Genomic DNA, 17522 nt, shown 5'->3' with positions numbered 1-17522 from the left:
CAGAATTCATTCCTTTTGCATAATTTCAAGCATACTTAATTTCAGGTTATACTTTTGCATGACTTCAAGCATACTGTACTGAAGAAGTAAGTATATAACTTATTCTACCTACTAGTGTTTGTATAAAACTATATTTCAAAGAATACTTCAGTAATGGAGTTTCTAAGAAGTATGGGCAGAAAGGATTTTCTAACAACTCCTCAATAGTCTGATTAAGATACAATGTTTTATGATAGTGATTGTTACCAATAAAGAGAAAGTTACATGAATAAGAGGGTTTCTTAAAAAATACTAGATTTAATAGTATTAAGTAACTCTGTTCACCTTGAAATGATCAGGAATATTATGTTTATGCATCTATGTATTTTTGAGCAAAAAGTAATTTTAAATTTTTGGCTTTTCAGTTATAGTTAGGTCTGTCTGTTACTTGATTTAGGAATACTTGCCTATATGTCCTGACCAGTATTTATTTCCTGTTATGTTTCAGGCACTGTTCTAAGTTCCTGCCTGTAGAGAGTTTATACTCTTACTGGCTGCAGAAATAACTTTATCTTAAAAGTGATCTTTAAATTATTTTTTGTTATCTCCTGATCACGAAGATTCTTCTTCTGAGGAAAATCTTTGTGGGGCAAGAGGCAAAATAAAAACTATTTTCTAGGTACTTTTGTAAGAATAGAGAAAACAAATTTCCACAAAATTGTGATATAATTCAAAATATAAAAGTAATAAGAGTATCCTTTTTGCAATACAGATATACCAATGAGAGAAGAACATATTTCTATTTTGGGGAGCAGTGGGGGAGGCCAGCATTTTATTTAATTGGAATTTAAATTTAGTGTTCCCTGTCCTCAAGTTGATTATAGTTTGGTTTCTTGTTCAGTGTTCATGTTCAATTCAGTGTTCATCTATAAAAACCATATAAAAATATGTGGCTGGCTGGACTTGGCCTGTAGGCTGTGGTTTGCTAATTTGGTATAGACTGTTGAGCTTGATTTTAGCTTGTCATTTATTGACTTTAATTAATTTAGAAATCTTGGAGATAAAGTAATTCCCTCATATTTTTCAGACTAAGGACTTGACAGATACATTGATGGATAACATGTCGTCTTTGACCAGCCTTTCTGTTAGTACCCCTAAAATTTCTGCTTCAAGTACCTTCACTTCTGTTCCTTCCATGGGCCTTGGCATGATGTTTTCTACACCAATTGATAATACCAAGAGAAATTTGACCAACGGCTTAAATGCTAACATGGGCTTTCAGACTTCAGGATTCAGCATGCCGGTTAATACAAACCAGAACTTATTCGGTAGCCCAAGCACACCTGGAGTCACCAAGATGACACTGGGAACACCTTCCACTTTGCCAAACTTCAGTGCTGTGAGTGTTCCTCCTGCTGGTGCAAAGCCGACTCAACAAAGACCCACAGATATGTCTGCTCTTAATAATCTCTTTGGCCCTCAAAAACCCAAAGTTAGCATGAACCAGTTGTCACAACAGAAACCAAATCAGTGGCTTAATCAATTTATACCACCACAGGGGTCTCCAGGTATGGGCAGTTCAGTAATAGGAACACAGATGAATATGATAGGACAATCTGCCTTTGGTGTGCAGGCTAATCCTTTCTTTAACCCGCAGAACTTTGCACAGCCGCCAACTACTATGACCAATAGCAGTTCAGCTAGCAATGACTTAAAAGATCTTTTTGGGTGAGGTGTCTTGCTCTATTTTTGAAGAATTACTTCAATTTTAATCATGGGTGAGCTGATTTACATCTTTATATAGTTGGCTTGGAGGAACTACTTCTATGGGGAAGTGGATGGTTCTGTGACAGAAAACACCTTGTTTCCACGCCAGCATAGTAGTTGTATGGACTTCTTAACAGCTGAGTTTTTAAAAGCATTGAGGATTTTTTTTCCTCTTACCACCTCCTCTTCAAGTTTTTAAAAGACCCAACCCTTACCAATCTCAAAGAGAAAAAAGACACCTGAGTATCTTGAATAGCAGAATTTTTTAATCAAATGTTTATTTTAGCTTGTAAATCTTGTTTTATTTAAAAAATTGAGTTGATGGTTAATGCAATATTCATATGTTAAATACTACATGGTACACAGTCTGCCTTCACAAGTCATTTGTCTTCATTTTAATGTGTGAAAAGTCTTGATGCTCCATTGATTTGTTTGCATTTAGTATGACTGAGTGAGATAATGATAAACCTAACGAAAAGGATCAGGTCGCTTGCTCTTTCCAATCTTACTTACTTTTCGGATTAACTAATGTTCAATACAAAAGACTGAGCAAATACTGCAAAATTTCACTTAATGTTGATTTCATTGGTTCAAACTAAAGGCATTATTAACCATCTTAAATGCAAACTAATCATTGTAAATTATGTTTTAGCATGGTCTGCCTCAAATAGTAATGTATTTTTCTGCATTTACTTGGATATATTTAGAATCACTTTCTTTCCTACTATATCACAGACAGAAGAATATGTCCTGATTTGTACAGATATTTGACAAAGCCCTCTGATGTGATTTCCCTGACTCTTGCCTTCATATTTCATTTTGAATTCAAACTTCTGAGGTTGCAGCATATATGAATTGCATTTTCAAAAGGATATTTGTAAGAAACTATATTTAATGAGTAAACTTTTGAGATTTCCGCTGTATTGTTTCAAATGTAATAAACTTTACTTCTCTAAAAATGAGCAGTTGTATCTTCTCGTTACCAACAGATTAATTTTCAGGTCATCATGGTAAAGTCTGATCTCATCAATTACTGCAACTAAAGTTTAATTGTTTTCTAGAAATTTTAGGAACCTTTTGTTTGCATTTTTATGTGCACAGTTAGCCATTTTTAAGAAAGACAAAATTCTTCTAACAGGAAACATGCTTTATTTTTTAAAGCCTTTCTCTGATACTTTTCTTTGATGTGCTGATTGTTCAACCACAAAGCCTTATGCTGTAAATGTTACTTGTATTTTGTTTAAATTATATTTCACCATTATGTAATAATTTAAAAATGATCTTTCAGAGAACTATATATGCATTATCGTTGCTGCCATAGAGTTTGTGGTTTTTAAGTCTCCAAAACCAGCAATCATTTAAAATAAATCATATGAAGTTTAGTGTGTCATTGATACATATATATATTGATACACACACATACACACACACACACACACACACACACACTAAAAATATACATTGAGTATACATTACTTGATTATAAAATGTAATTTTGTGATAATATTGCTGGCATTATTCAGTAAGGGGATACTTTAAAAAAATAAAAGGTCAGCTTTACATCTGGTTTCTGTATGACCTGTACTTTGTTATTATATGGTTTTAGAAAAAAGATTCATAAGAATGTTGAGGAAATTTATACAAGAAATAAAAGGCACTAGGAAGATCACATGTTTTTTGTGAAATACATTCACACCTTGACCAGGTTATCTGTCTTGTTTGTAACACAATATTAGTATTTCTCTTGAGAAAAGTTTGCATTTGGAATAAATGCCAAATGTTGAAGAATTTCCTTAGTAACAAGTTAGTAGTCACTGTTAGGAAATTGCTTTTTATTTTGTAAAATAACTTGATGTCAGTGTTGAGCTCCTAATTAGAAGGAAAGCTGAATATAACAACATACAAGTTGAACTTCTAAATATAAACATAGATTATTTGAAAAAATACATAATTCTTAGGTAATTTTCATGTCTTGAAATTTGCTAATTCATTGAAGTAATGGTGCTACATTTTTAGAAATTTTTTCCTACACTTCTTCTGTTTTCTTGAAGATGTTTAAATCTTTTCCATCAGTTGAACTGGTACCATTGCCTGTTGAGAAATTACATCTGAGGGGTGCCTGGCTGACTCAGTTAGTAGAGTATGCGACTCTTGATCTCAGGTTTGTGAGTTTGAACCCCACAGTGGGCATACAGCTTACTTGAAATAAGTAAGTAAGTAAGTAAATAAAAAAATAAATAACATCTGAAAAAATATAGTGCCCTTTTTTTAGGCTTGTATTTCTATGGGAACAAATTTTTCAAAATATTAGATCACTTTAAAATTATTTCAGATATTGACAGCATTTAATCCCTTAAGGTCCTTAGGTAGAAAGTTGGTGGCTTAAAAAGTACCTGTAGATGAAAATGACCAGAAGGATTCCCTTTATTTGAGTTGGTTTCTTAGTCTCCTCATGCTAAAATGTGTGAGAAGATATATAAAAGGAGATGGAAATGGACTGTGTACTTGGCTGTTTTTTGTTTGTTTTTGTTTTTATTTTGGAATGCTTATAACTCTTCTTTTCACCTGAACAAGTTGAGGAAGTAGGTTTTTGTTATTTTTTTGGCCTGTAAAATACCTCACATGGTTGCTTTTACAAGATTAAAAGAAAAGGTATATGTGAAAATACCTGATAGCACAGAGTATGCACCAAATAAATTTTAGCTTTGATAAAAATCTCCATATTAAGTTGTGATTTTATGCTTTGTGATTTACTGGTCTTGAAATAATTTTTGAGCAAGATGAATCGGTGAGAATTTAAACTATATAGGATTTGAAGAAATCATCTACGTTGGTGGCTTTCAAGCTGTAACTGACACTCAGTAAGTCATATAACTTATGTTGCAAACCAGTAACAAAAGTTTAAGAAAATGTCTTTAATACATGTGGTATATTCTGATTTTTTATTCTATCCTGTTCATTAAAACACACACACACACACACACACACACACACACACACACACACACACATCTTTACAATCTCTAAAAGAATTTCATGATGTAACTTGAATAAAGTTGGAGTGATTCAGCCCTTTTTCCAAGGAGATGTAGAAATAGAGGACCATACTTATATGGCCTCACCCAAGGAGATTAGAGCCAGGAATAGAAGCTAGTTTTTATTTTTTTTTCCCCCTAATATGCAATCTGATACTCTACCATGTTGCATGCTTTATATCCCTTATTTTACGAATTCTTCTGGATTTGCTTTTGTTGAGACTATTCTGTGTCGCAGTGATGTGTTCAGTACTCATTTGATTCTATGTATATTTATGTTGGAAAAAATTGGCATTGAGGAAGGAGAGGGAGACAACAAAACAAAGTTTGTGGTCAAAATCAGCTTCTCTGCTTCTCTGAATTGTGGGTAAGGAGGTCTGGGGGAGCCGGGTTAGTGCTCCTTGCAGTACCCAGACATGTAGCAGAATTAAAACACATAACCTTGGGGGCGGGGTACAGTGGGAAAAAACATTTCATCAAAATGGAGCTTGGTGGATATTAGAAACTTTTTCTGTCCAAAGCAGCCAAGTTTCTCCAGCCACTCAAGAAAGTATTTAACTATCTGTGGTGCGAGCCATGTGCATAATTTAAAATATTGTAGTAATCTCATTGAAAAGCAAAAATAGGTGAAATTAATTGTAATAACATGTTTTAAGTAAATAAAGCCAAAGTATTTCAACATAGAATTGATATAAAATTTAATGAGATACTTTACATTTTGTTTTGTACCTAGTCTTTGAGCCCTGGTGTTTATTTTATGGTGTATATTTTTCGCTGAACTCAGGCACTCAGTAGCCACATGTTGCTAGTAGCAGTCTATTACATAGTGTAGGTGTATATAGAAACTGAGTAGCCATGAGAGTGAATCATGGCACCTACCAACTTAACTCTTTCCCAGCTCCGAACGCATCCTTTTCTGCCCTGCTTTGTGATGCTGCAGCTGGACCCTATAAACTCGTCTCTTTGGACAGCTTGGCAGAACGTTAGGCTTCCTTATAGAGGGCCCTCAAGTGGCTCTGCAAAGCAGGAGCAGCAAGAAGGTATGTCTCTTCCGAGTCCCAATTCTCTATTTTAACTGACCATAGGAGCTCAGCAGCCCCAGCCCGAGAGTTCCAGCTGCACCCTGGTGAGGCTCTCCCAACCTTACTGTTCCTTCGGAGCAGCTCCAGTGGGCTGCTTCCCTGACAACTCAGCCATTCCATCAGGTAGCTGGCTTTAGTTCCTTAATTTTTTTTCACTTTCTCTCAGCCTAGAAGTACCTGCTTATTTCTGCAATTGCTACTTCTGTACTCTAAGGTTAGAGTTCTCTTTTATCCCTTTAATTAGTTAACCACCTTCTGGATAATAATTACTTTATTTGCATTTCCCCATTCAGATACCTGGTGTGGATTCTCTCCTGGCCTCAACCTCACTGATAGACTCCTGAATCTACTATGCCATTTTATTTTAGAATTTTAAAATATTAAATTTTTTTTAATTGAACTATAAAGTTGACACAATGTTACACTAGTTTCAAGTATACAACTTGGTGATTTGACAACTATGTTGTTACTAGGCCATACATATCCATACATATAGGATATATATGTATGCTGCTAACAAAAGGGATAATGGGGTTGATTATATATACCTAGCCTATATTAAAACTTGATTTCCTAAAAGTTCTTTTGAAATGTGCTCATAGTAGAGATATGGTTTAGCTACTTTAACTATACTTATTTGATGCAGTTCCAATTTTTTGCATTTTCCATCTTCTTGTACACGTTCCTTTGTAGGTTGGCCTCGGTTGCTAGGAAAGTCAGTGTTTGGACTTCCATATAAGTAAGTCGAGACTGAGACTTTAATATCTAAAGTTTGAAGGTAGGAATCAGCATTCATATAGGTCTCTTCTAAGTCTCTGTCCTGAAGCTTGCCAGTTTTTCTAAATGCAACGATGAAACAAAAGTCCAATACAGGGCATTTTCAGAGCCACACTAGAAGCATACAGAGTGTGTAGGACTTTAAACCCAGATAAAGTTGGGGTTTTTTGGTATATGCTTTTTAAAAATTTTTCAAGCTAAAACAATAGCATTCATGCTGTATGGAGGTGGCATGATTATACATTTGTTCATGTGTTGAAACAGATCCAAACTTGTTTTTAAGAAAATCTTGTCTCTAACAGTAGGTACTCTGAAGATCACTTGTGTGGAAAGGGGGAAAGGCCTCTCCCTAGAGCAATAGCCTTGTTAGGCTGCTCTACTTTCAGAAGGGATGTCCTTTTCTCTTCCAGCACCAGTGATTATATGCTGCATGGGCCCCCAGTACTTGTCAGAGAACAACATCTAACCCTTGCCCAACATTCAAAATCTCATTTTGGAGAAATATTTATGGAAGAGGCCAAAAAATTGAGTAACCAGTCCATTTCTCTTTGAAATTGTGAATGAAATTAAGCCCCCTTCAGAGACTTTTTGTCTGGGGCACCTTTGGCTACACATCAAGTTCCTTTACCACACTTAGCTTTGGACTGCATTGTGAAACTTAAATTAATGCCAGGGATGACGATGGTTCACTAACATATGATGCCTTCTTTGAGGACCCACAGGAGAAATTTCAGGTTTCAGTTCAGGAGTAAAGGTGCTTCTAAGTAACTGGTTTGCCCTTATCTTTAAAAGAATGTCTCTGAATAATGTGAGAAATCACATATAAAGAGCTGGAAAGTTCAGCCAATTTGTAGTCTACTTTGTAGCAAATGTAGTGTGTTAATAGTATGCACTGTTTAGTGTTTACCTTCTGGTTCTGATTTTTTAAATTATGCCTTCTCCTTTGTTTTGATTTCCTTTTTTTTCTTTGCAGTTTTGTATCATTTCTTTAGAAATGATCATTTTGGAATAAGTGTATAAATAGAATGAATGAATTTAAATCTTGCGTCTTTCACTAGCTGACCACAGATAGTTTTCCCAGCTATAAAATGAGGATCATGCTTTACAGGGTTATTAGGATTAAATGAAGTAAAAGTGTATGAAGCACCTGGCAAGGCTTCAGGCACATAGTAGGTGTTCAATAGATATCCTCATCTTCTAATGACGGACATAGGCCTTTAAAATAATATCTGTTTGAATGAAGAACAGATACCTCACCTAGGATAGTTTGAATGCATTCTTCAAAAAATAGGTTATAGGTTTGGCAAAGTGAGATTTTTGGGACACAAATAGTAATGAGATATAGGCCTTGCCCTCAAGGAATTTGCACTGTAGTTACAAAGATAGCTGAGTAAGCAGACAATTATAGGACAGTAACATGACAGATGTACATAGGAGACAAGCCCAACCTAGACTAGGAGTGAGGAAGGCTTCCTCAAGAGATGGGACATGAGGTCAACCTTGGATGCTACCTTCCCCACCCCCCAACATGCTTACAATGAGTTGTTTATGCTGCCCTTTTAAAATTGTTTTTGATGCTATCAAATGATTACTTTAGGTATCACATTTTCCCAAATTAAGCTGTATACACTGTGGAGAGGAATAGGGAGCAGGTTTTTTGGAATTACAAGATTATATGAAGACAGGGATGCCTGGGTGGTTCAGTTGGTTAAGTGTCTGCCTTCAGCTCAGGTCATGATCCCAGAGTCCTGGGATTGAGTCCCACATTGGGCTTTGTGCTTGCAGAGCGCCTGCTTCTCCCTCTGCCTCTGTAGCTCCCCCTGCTCCTCCCCCGCTTGTGTGCTCTCTCTCTCCCTCTCTCGCTCTCCCCGCTCTCTGGCAAATAAATAAGTAAAATCTTTATTAAGAAAAGATTATCTGAAATTGCTTGAATTAAGGAAAGTGTTTGAATGACTTTGATTACCAGAAAAAGTAGAATGAACATTGGCTGCTTAAAACCTTCTGTATTAGATGAACCCAGGGATGACAAGGCAAGGAGCAAGTAAATGAGCTATAATGTCCTTTTTAGCTAATTTATGTTTCATTCATTTCAGAAATTAAAGAATTTGCACCTATGGGTATAATAAAGGTATACTAAATAGGTAAGTAAATCTATTCCTTTAAAACAACAGCTGGTTTCCAGGGGAAAAAATGTCCGGCATAAATGTATTTTGTCATAAACTACCAGAAGATGTCACTGTCTCCCAATTAATGGTCTGCTCGGCACTTTTGCAGGTATGGTTTTTTTTTTTTTGAACACCAGCCTGCTGTGATAGATTGCTAAGAGTATTTGTCTTCTAGTATTGAATTTATAAGAAGGATAGGACCTCACAAGAAATATGCATCCAAGGTGTGTAGGTTTGTTTCATCTTGATTCTTTATATCCTAAATATGAACCCTGTTAGCCGCTCCATATATTGAAATTATGTGGACATTCTGAGTTCTGTCTGAAGTTGAAAGAGAAGATGGTGAAAAATTCTTCAAAATATCCTCTCTGATCTTGATTTCTCCTTACATTTTCAGGTTGCCTTGTTATGATGCAACTGTATTTGCTAATTTATCAGATCTTTAGGATATTTGGGCCTTGGACACAACCTAAGCTATTGAATCTTTTTTTCAAGTCACCATCCATTGTGTGTAAAGCAGAGCTGGAAAGTGTTTCCATGGATGAAATGAACCAGTATTTCCCCCAATTACTTACAAATAGGGATATCAGACTGAGTCTGAGCCAATATATACTCAAAAGTGTCCAGACAAAACATATTGTTAAAGAAAAATAAATTCTTTTGTCTTTACAGCCAGAAGACAGAGCTGATAATTGATAATTGTCTTGTGCTGGGGGCTGTGGGGAATGGGATTCTTTAAGATGAAATGGTAGGTAATTTGTTAAAGGCATTCAGGATAGCTAGCAGATGAATATATGGGTATGACTTCAAGTGCAATCCTGCTCAGTACCTCAAAAGAACAAAGTATATCATTAGTTTTCCCCATGCTATTGGCTTTAACAGTAAAGTGGGGTGGTCTGCCCAAGCTGGTCCTCTAGATAGTTATAAAGAGCAAAGAAGCAGTTAAGAATGAAGTTAAAAGTGCTTCATAAATACAAGGAATTTATGTCATGAGTAAATTCTTTTATGAAAAATGTGAAACACTTAGAAATTATTCCATGCTATATGGGCATCCGGTCTTTCTCTATTTTGATTATTTGACTTTCTTTTAAATTTTCATTAATTGGGAAAAAATTAATGACACCAAATATTTAGGCAATTACATTGATGAACCAAAAATAGAATTGGGTATGTTTCCAGGGTGTCCAAATATGCAACCTTATGTTTGCAAAGTATATGGAGATGTATTTTATTTAATAAGGGTATAAAATGTTGTTCTATGATTTAGGAACATAGAGCCAAATTAATTGAATTCTAGTACCCAACTCAGAGTGAGTTGTGATATAATAGGACCGACAATGCTTTATTGATGGACCTGAATCAGCAGGGCATAATGAACATTTGTAATCAGATTTGTTTAAATCCTGGCTCCTCCAAAAACTGTAACTTTGAACGAGTTACTGAGTTTCAGCCTCAGTTTCCTGATTTGCAAAATGGAGACAATATCTATTTGGTTATTCTACTTTTTGCATATACTTTATCATTCTACTTTGTGAAAATAAAATATCAAGAAACTCAAGTCACAAAGATAGATAAGGAAGCAATTACTATAGAATGGGCCAAAGGTTCCCATTAACCTTAGAAAGGATATGTTACCACACTTTGGTAGAAAGTTGCAGTCTTAATATAGGGGCTAGTACATCAGTGTTTTATGTCAATTTCTCTTGACTTTACTATTGGTTGGCCCTACTTTTTGGTGGAACTTTATAGTGAAAGCCAACAACACAGGATGTAATTTTAAAAATCAACACCCAATTTTATTTATTTCTAAAATTTCCACAGTAGCTGCACAAGATTACCTATCATTAGGTGCTCAATGATGTTTGTTCATTCATTCATCCATCTTTAATTAACATTTTTTTTTAAAAGATTTTGAGAGAAAGTGTGCACAAGAGAGCATGAGCAGGGGGGCAGGCAGAGGGAGAGGGAGAAGCAGGCTCCCCACTGAGCAGAGAGCCCAATGTGGAGCTGAGTCCCAAGACCCCAGGATCATGACCTGAGCTGAAGGCAGGCACTTAACCAACTGAGCCACCCAGGTGCCCCTTTAATTTTTTATTTACATTCAATTTAACGTATAGCGTTTTATTACTTTTAGAGGTATAATTTATATTCATTTTTAAGAGAGAGCAAAAGAGGGGGGAGGGGCAGATGGAGAGGGAGAGAGAGAATCCTAAGCAGGCTCCATGCTCAGTGTAGAGCCTGACTTGGGACTTGATGTTAAGACCTGCAGAGAGTAACCTGAGCAGAAATCAAGAGGCAGACACTTAGTGGACTGAGCTACCCATTGAGGTGCCCCTCAATGATGTTTTTAAAGATACCAAGATTTTGAGCACACCTTCCTGAGTTATGTTAAAGGCAATCTTCAGTACGCACAGTAGGATTATGGGATCACAATGTACTGTGTACTATGGTATTACAAGCTCAGGAAATGGGTGTAAGGACCTACCCCTGGTTCTACACATTCTACTAGCCAGATTGCCTTGGGCAGAATTGAGTCTTGATATCCATACCTGTTCCAGGGGTTGTTGTGAGAATCAAGTGAGATATTTGAAATTGCTTTGTATACAACCTTGACTATTAATAAAAGAATGAATGTTAAATATGAAAGTGTAACAAAAAAATCGTTTTATATACATTCTGCTTAGTACTGATAGTTATCAACAATATAATTATAAATTGTAAAAAGTTGAGAGAGGTTCTGGAAAAAAGAAATTTTTATGCTGGTCTCAGTATGTAATGGAGGATGGGTAGGAGGAGTGTGGAGTTGGGGTGGAGAAAGGGATTGGCTGGAAAAGCTGGCACAGAATTCAGGAGAGAAGGGACCTCAAGATGATTAGTTTTCTTCATTACCATTGTTTCCATATGAAGTTTCTTATCTGAAAAGGTGAATAACTTGGTCATTAGCTCTAAGCCTGGTTAAAATTCTCCACCAAACACTTTGATTGGATTTGATGAAATTATGTTCTTGAATAATTATCTTCAGGTTGTTTAGAATTCATTTGCTTACCCACCCCACCCCATATACCCATCCCAGGTAGATTAGAACGTCAGCTCACAACCAGGCCACAAGCTCTACTCTTTTCACTGTTGGGGACTAGAAATCCTACCTCTTATTAAACTGGACAGTGAATCTTCCTGTATCGTGTAGGTAGAGCCAGTCTTGGCATTACAGGATTTGGGTTTTAACCCATTGCAATAGTCAAAGTTCTTTATCTGTGAGGAGCAGAAGCTGTCTTAACTAAAGCAGGCTACAAAAGGTCAATTTGTTATAAGGGTGTGGGTATTTCATGAAACCCAAGGGTCCAAGGACAGCTGGATCCAGACCAATAGGAACTGGAAGGTTGTTATAAGCAGAGACATACTCACCCTGATAAAGTTTCATTCCGTTTCATTCCTTTCTTTGTAAGACCAGTGTTCTCTGCATCTCCAGTCCATACAGGGAATGTAGCCACTCCACAGTTACAGCCCCCGGGTCCTGCACAGTTAACTAGCAGTCTTTCAATTCCAAAGTTTAATTACCAGGAGAATCTGGCATCTGACTGCCTTAGCTGGGTGTAGGAGCTCACCCCTGATCCATCCAGCAGTGGTCAGAAGAGATGAGAGCCTGCTGTGATCTGAACAAGTATTTCTAAAGAGGTCTGAGTTAATATTTTGTCTAAGGGAAGAGACTTTTTTGATACAGGATGCCAAGAAGTCATCTAATATGTGTTGATGGGTGAACTCTTTTCTAATAAACATTCAGTCTACATATCCCAAAACAAAGCTTTCATTTCATGGCCCTCAGGAGGTTCTATTCTACACATTTCCTGTATCTTTACACTATCTGATGTTTTGAGATGGGGATCCAATGTTTAACAGTTGAGTTATAGAAAGCTCAAGATCATCATTCTGGCTGTTTTCTACCACATGGTACACACTCACCCAACTCTGAAAGTATGCAAGTTACCTCAGATGCTATACTCCCTCATGTAAGTCTTTGCTCCCACGTGTTCTTTTCCTAGTTTGCCTCATTCTCTCATCCCTGGAAAGTAACATTCCCACACCCCTCATCTAGGAAGTCCTCTCCTGTTCCCCATCAGCAAGCTAAGTGAGGTGTCCTTGCCTGTGCTCCCATAACTCCATACACTTGCTGTGCTGCACGAACTCATTTTGTGGTTGGTTTTGTTTTTCAAGAGGCCTTTCCATTTCAACCTCTCACAGTGCCTCAGAAGGGCCTGCCACATAGTAGGCCTTCAAGAAAAACAGCAGGTGAATAAAACAAACCTCAATTCTTTAAAGTCTGGCTTGATATTTTCTTGTCTCTATTATCCACAATTCTAGTGTGGAAGCTTAAAGTGCTGGCTCTGATGGCAGAATTCCTGGGTTCATCTCTTGTCTCTGTTTAGTGTCTTGGTTGTGTGCACTTGAGCAAGTTTACCTAATCTCTCTGGCCTCCATTTCCTCATCTGTAGATGGCATAATAATTGTACCTACCTCAGAGGGTCATTGTGGGGATTACATGAGTTGAGTGCCTAAAGTCTGACACCTAGAAACTACTCCACAAAGGTTATTACCATTATCAACCATCTAAATCACCACCAAGAAACTTTTGTAGACCTAAGTGTGTTTCATGAGCAACATGAAGGCCAGTTCTTTAAGGTATGGTTAGTGTTTTCAGCAGCCATTGACCCTTCAGAAAGAGGTTCATGTGGTCTTTGTCTGGTAGTGCTTTCATTGTGTGCTCTAAGAGATAAGTAACCTTAGAGGATCTAGGGACTAAGAATTGGGTTAGAAGTTCTGCCAGTGGATGCTTTCTGTAGCGAATGAGTGTGCTTATCATTTTGTGATTGTATTTGCTTTTGATGAAGGAGCAAGCTTTTTGGGAAACAGGTAAAGACTTGGTGAAGTGATTGTATGTGTGATGTCCTGGGGTCTTAGCATTCTCAGCCTTGAGGATTGGTGGCCAGAAACTATCCTTTTAAGAGCACAGGGCTGACAGGAATTTTTGTAGAAACTAACAGGCTGCTTCTAAAATTTATATGGAAATGTAAAAGACTTAGAATAGCCAAAACAATTTTTTAAAAAAAGAACAAATGATTTAATTTCCCAATTTCAAAACTTATTATTAAGGTGCATTAGGACAGTGTGATACTGGCATAAGGATAGACATGAAGATCAATAGAAACAATTGACACTCCAGAAATAGATCTTTATTTTCAACTGACTTTTTGACAAAGGTGCCAAGACAATTAATCCAGGATAGCCTTTCTAACAAATGGTGCTGGGACAATGGATATCCACATGGAAAATGATGGATTTAGATGTATACCTCACACCATATATAAAAATGAACTCAGAATGATTATGGACTTAAATATAAGAGCTGAAACAATAAAACTTGTAGGGGAAAAATAGAAGAAAATCTTTTAGACTTCAGATTAGTCAAAGATCACTTAGATATATAAACAAATGCACAGTCTATAAAAGAAAAAACTGAAATTGGACCTCTTCAAAATTAAACATTTTTGTACTTCAAAATATAGCATGAAGAAAATGGAAAGACAAATGGCAGATCAAGAAAAAATATTTGCAAAACACATAATCTAAAAAAGGACTGAAAACATATACACTTCAATAATAAGACAAAAATCTCATTGAAAAGATGGTTAAAATACTTGAATAGAAATTTCACCAAAAAAGACATAAAAATGGTTAGTAAGAACATGGAAAGGTGGTCAATGTCATTAGTTGTCAGGGTAATGCAAATTAAAACCACCGTGAGATACCATTTCATACCCACTGGAATGGCTATACTAAAAAAGATAGCAAATATTGGTGAGGATGTACAGAAATGGGAGCCCTCATACATGCTGGTGGGAACATAAAATAATGCAGCCACTTTGGAAAATAATTTGGCAGTTTCTTAAAAAGTTAACAAATACCTATGAAATGACCCAGCAATTTCATTCCTGGTATTTACTCAAGAGAAATGAAAAGTTATGTCCATGCAAAGACTTGCACGGGTATATTCTTAACAGTTTTATGCATAATAACCCCAAATTTGAAACAACCTAAATGTCCATCAACAGATCAATGGATAGGCATCATGTGGTAAGTCCATATATTGAAATATTCTGCAGAAAAGAAAAAAAGAAGTAACAACTGCTAATAGGAGCTGTGGCAAACCTCAAAAGTGAAAGAAGCCAGGCACAGGAGAGCATATATTGTATGATTCCATTTATATGAAAAGAAAATAGATTAATGGGTACCTGGGACTGGGAGTGGGAGGGGGAGATGGGCATTAACAGTGAATATAAGGGATGTTTGGGGGATGATAGACACATTCTATCTACTTTGTGCTTTAGCATAAGCACCTAATACCCACCATTATTGCATAATTTGGTAAATTATTGAAAACCATTGTCCAGTTGAAATGGATGAACTATATGATATACAAAATATACCTCGGTAAAGTCAGAGGAGGCAAAGCAGAGGGTGTGATGAGGAGGAGAGAGAAACACAAAGAGAGACAGGTGAGAACAGCTGGAGCCAGGCTGTTTGGATCTGAAACCTGGCAAGTCTTTGCCTCAGTTTCCTATTAGTGAAATTGGGAAAAATGAGTTACTAATCACAAAGCAGTCTTGGGAAGATTGTGATAATATATGAAGCGTGCTTAACAGAATTGGGCCATAGAGAGAGCCTGATATAATAGTAACCATAATAATAATAATAATAATAGTTATTATTGGTAGTAGTATTTAATCTACCAAGGATGCAGCTGTGATTTAGATAACTTAATTCAAATCTTGAAGAAGGATCAGACTTGAAGGATCATTTGCAGCTTGCAAATGACAGTGACCAGTCCTGTGGACATGACCTTTGGGGGAATCTGAGAGCCCGTGGCACAGGATCTGTTAGGCGTATGCAGGCTGGGAGGTTAGAGCACCGGAGCCTTGCTAATGACAGCTGTTTCTTTGTGGCAGCATCATTTACAAAGGTGTCACCTGCTGCCCATAACATATGATATTTTAACCCCAGTCCAACAACCCTTTATGTTATACTCCACTATGTGCCAGGGCCTACTGGGGCAAAGGACAGGTGATTTGGAGGTGTGGAGGAGGGACACCTTGTCTGTGAGGGTTACTAGAGGAAGAGATGTCTTGGTGAGGCTTAACAATCCCCTGACACTTCCCAGATGAAGGGTGTGGAGAGTTACCCACAGGCAGAAGGTACAGCTTGAGCAAACCCCTACGTGGAGCTCGATGAGTTCAGTGAAGGGCTGATACGAAGAGCAAAGTGACAAGAAACAAGGTCCCGTGGAGGTCCTTGTGAGCCATGACAAGTAATAAAGAACTTGGATTTCTCCTGAGGACAGTGAGGACCAGTGAAGAGGTCTAAGCAAGTACTAGGACCGGCTCAGATACCTTCCGTTATGCGGTCCCAATGGACCCTCGCACTGTACCTTGAGAGATCCTGCTCTGTCCATCAGAAGCAAATAAATGCCTTCCTGGATACTTGCATTTAGCACTCGAGCATGCAAGTGTTCCTCCAAGGACCACGTCCACACTAGTGTCTGGCTGAGAAACCGCTTCAGGGCTCCCATGAGGGGCGTATGAGGCATACTGTGGTGGCCGAGAGCCTGTCTGTAAGGCTGGACCTCAGAGACGCTGAGGACTTGTAAAGGCTTCATTCACTTCAACCTGGGTGTCTGCTCTGGCTGACAGCCCATTAATGAGCCCCAGCGGCTGAGGGACAGGTATTGTGCCGGTTACTATAGCATCACCTTGGAAAGGATCACTCAGTGAGAGCCACTGGCTGAGTGAGGCAGGAGGGGGATGTGGTCAGAAGCAGCCAGAGGGGCTGGAGAGAGGCTGCAGATGCTGTTGCTGGTCTCAGGACACCTCGTGGGCTGGAGCCCACTTCAGCTTCTCCAGCTGCAGCCCCAGGGAGGGAGTGAGGCTGTGCTCAGCCTGAGAGTGGCTGCCTGAGACAGTGTCACAGGCTGCTGCTGAGCTTGTGGCTTTCAAGGGACTGAACTCCTGGCCAGACACTACTTGGCCTCTCTTTTTGGGGGGAGGGGGGAGGGATTTAGGAAGGGTGTCTCGTCTTGGAATATCTGAGCTGGGTTTCATCTCCTTTTTGATGTTAAGTAGTTACCTCCATGAGAACTGACTTCAGGGTACTACTCATCGAGGAGAGCAGAGTGGTCCCCACGCTGGAGATGAGGAAGGATGACAGTTTCTGAGACTTAACTGTTAGTGCTTGGAGGTCTCCCTCACCCATTCAAAATGCCTTTTAAAGCATTTGATACCTTCAAAGAAAAAATTCTGAAACCTGGAAAAGAAGGAGTGAAGAACGCCGTCGGAGATTCATTGGGGATTTTACAAAGGTAAAGTTTGAATGCAAACTTCAGGTTATTTCTGAGTAGTTTCACAATGCCAATGTTTGAAAGAATTTGCTTCATATTTTAAAAGCCACATTTTTAAAAAGGAGTGGGTAGGTCAGATTAGATGGCTTCTGGAGTCCTTTCCGGCTCCAACACACAATGCCTGGAGTTTAAAAAAAAAATGCATCGAAAGTATAGAATTGAATTAGGAAAATAACAAGACAGGCATTTTGTTTATATGGCAGAATGTGTACTTACTAGAGATGGTGATGTTGCATATTGTGTGTTTGGCATTGAATTAGAAAAGATACAG

At 37.7% G+C, this 17522-nt stretch overlaps 2 protein-coding genes across 6 annotated transcripts in view; both read left to right on the top strand.

Annotated features, from left to right (window-relative positions):
• The window catches only part of LOC111142247 (SCY1 like pseudokinase 2), a 61008-nt gene extending 58300 nt beyond the window's left edge, over positions 1-2708 (top strand). For all 4 annotated transcript variants that reach the window (XM_022495293.1, XM_022495292.1, XM_022495291.1 and 1 more), the window contains one exon: positions 1067-2708. In XM_022495293.1, the coding sequence (XP_022351001.1) occupies positions 1067-1711 (645 nt within the window). In that variant the 3' untranslated portion in view covers positions 1712-2708. The remainder of the gene's footprint in view (positions 1-1066) is intronic.
• A 14403-nt stretch (positions 2709-17111) lies between these two features.
• Positions 17112-17522, top strand: part of LOC111142222 (solute carrier family 17 member 8) — a 43250-nt gene continuing 42839 nt past the window's right edge. For both annotated transcript variants that reach the window (XM_022495253.1, XM_022495252.1), the window contains exon 1: positions 17112-17212. In XM_022495253.1, coding sequence (XP_022350961.1) covers positions 17112-17212 — 101 coding nt within the window. The remainder of the gene's footprint in view (positions 17213-17522) is intronic.

This window comes from Enhydra lutris, unplaced genomic scaffold, assembly GCF_002288905.1.
Source record: "Enhydra lutris kenyoni isolate GAN:26980312 unplaced genomic scaffold, ASM228890v2 scaffoldscaffold7, whole genome shotgun sequence".
Lineage (NCBI taxonomy): Eukaryota > Metazoa > Chordata > Mammalia > Carnivora > Mustelidae > Enhydra > Enhydra lutris.
Note: the sequence above shows the minus strand (reverse complement) of the source record. Positions and strands in the feature narration are given on the sequence as shown.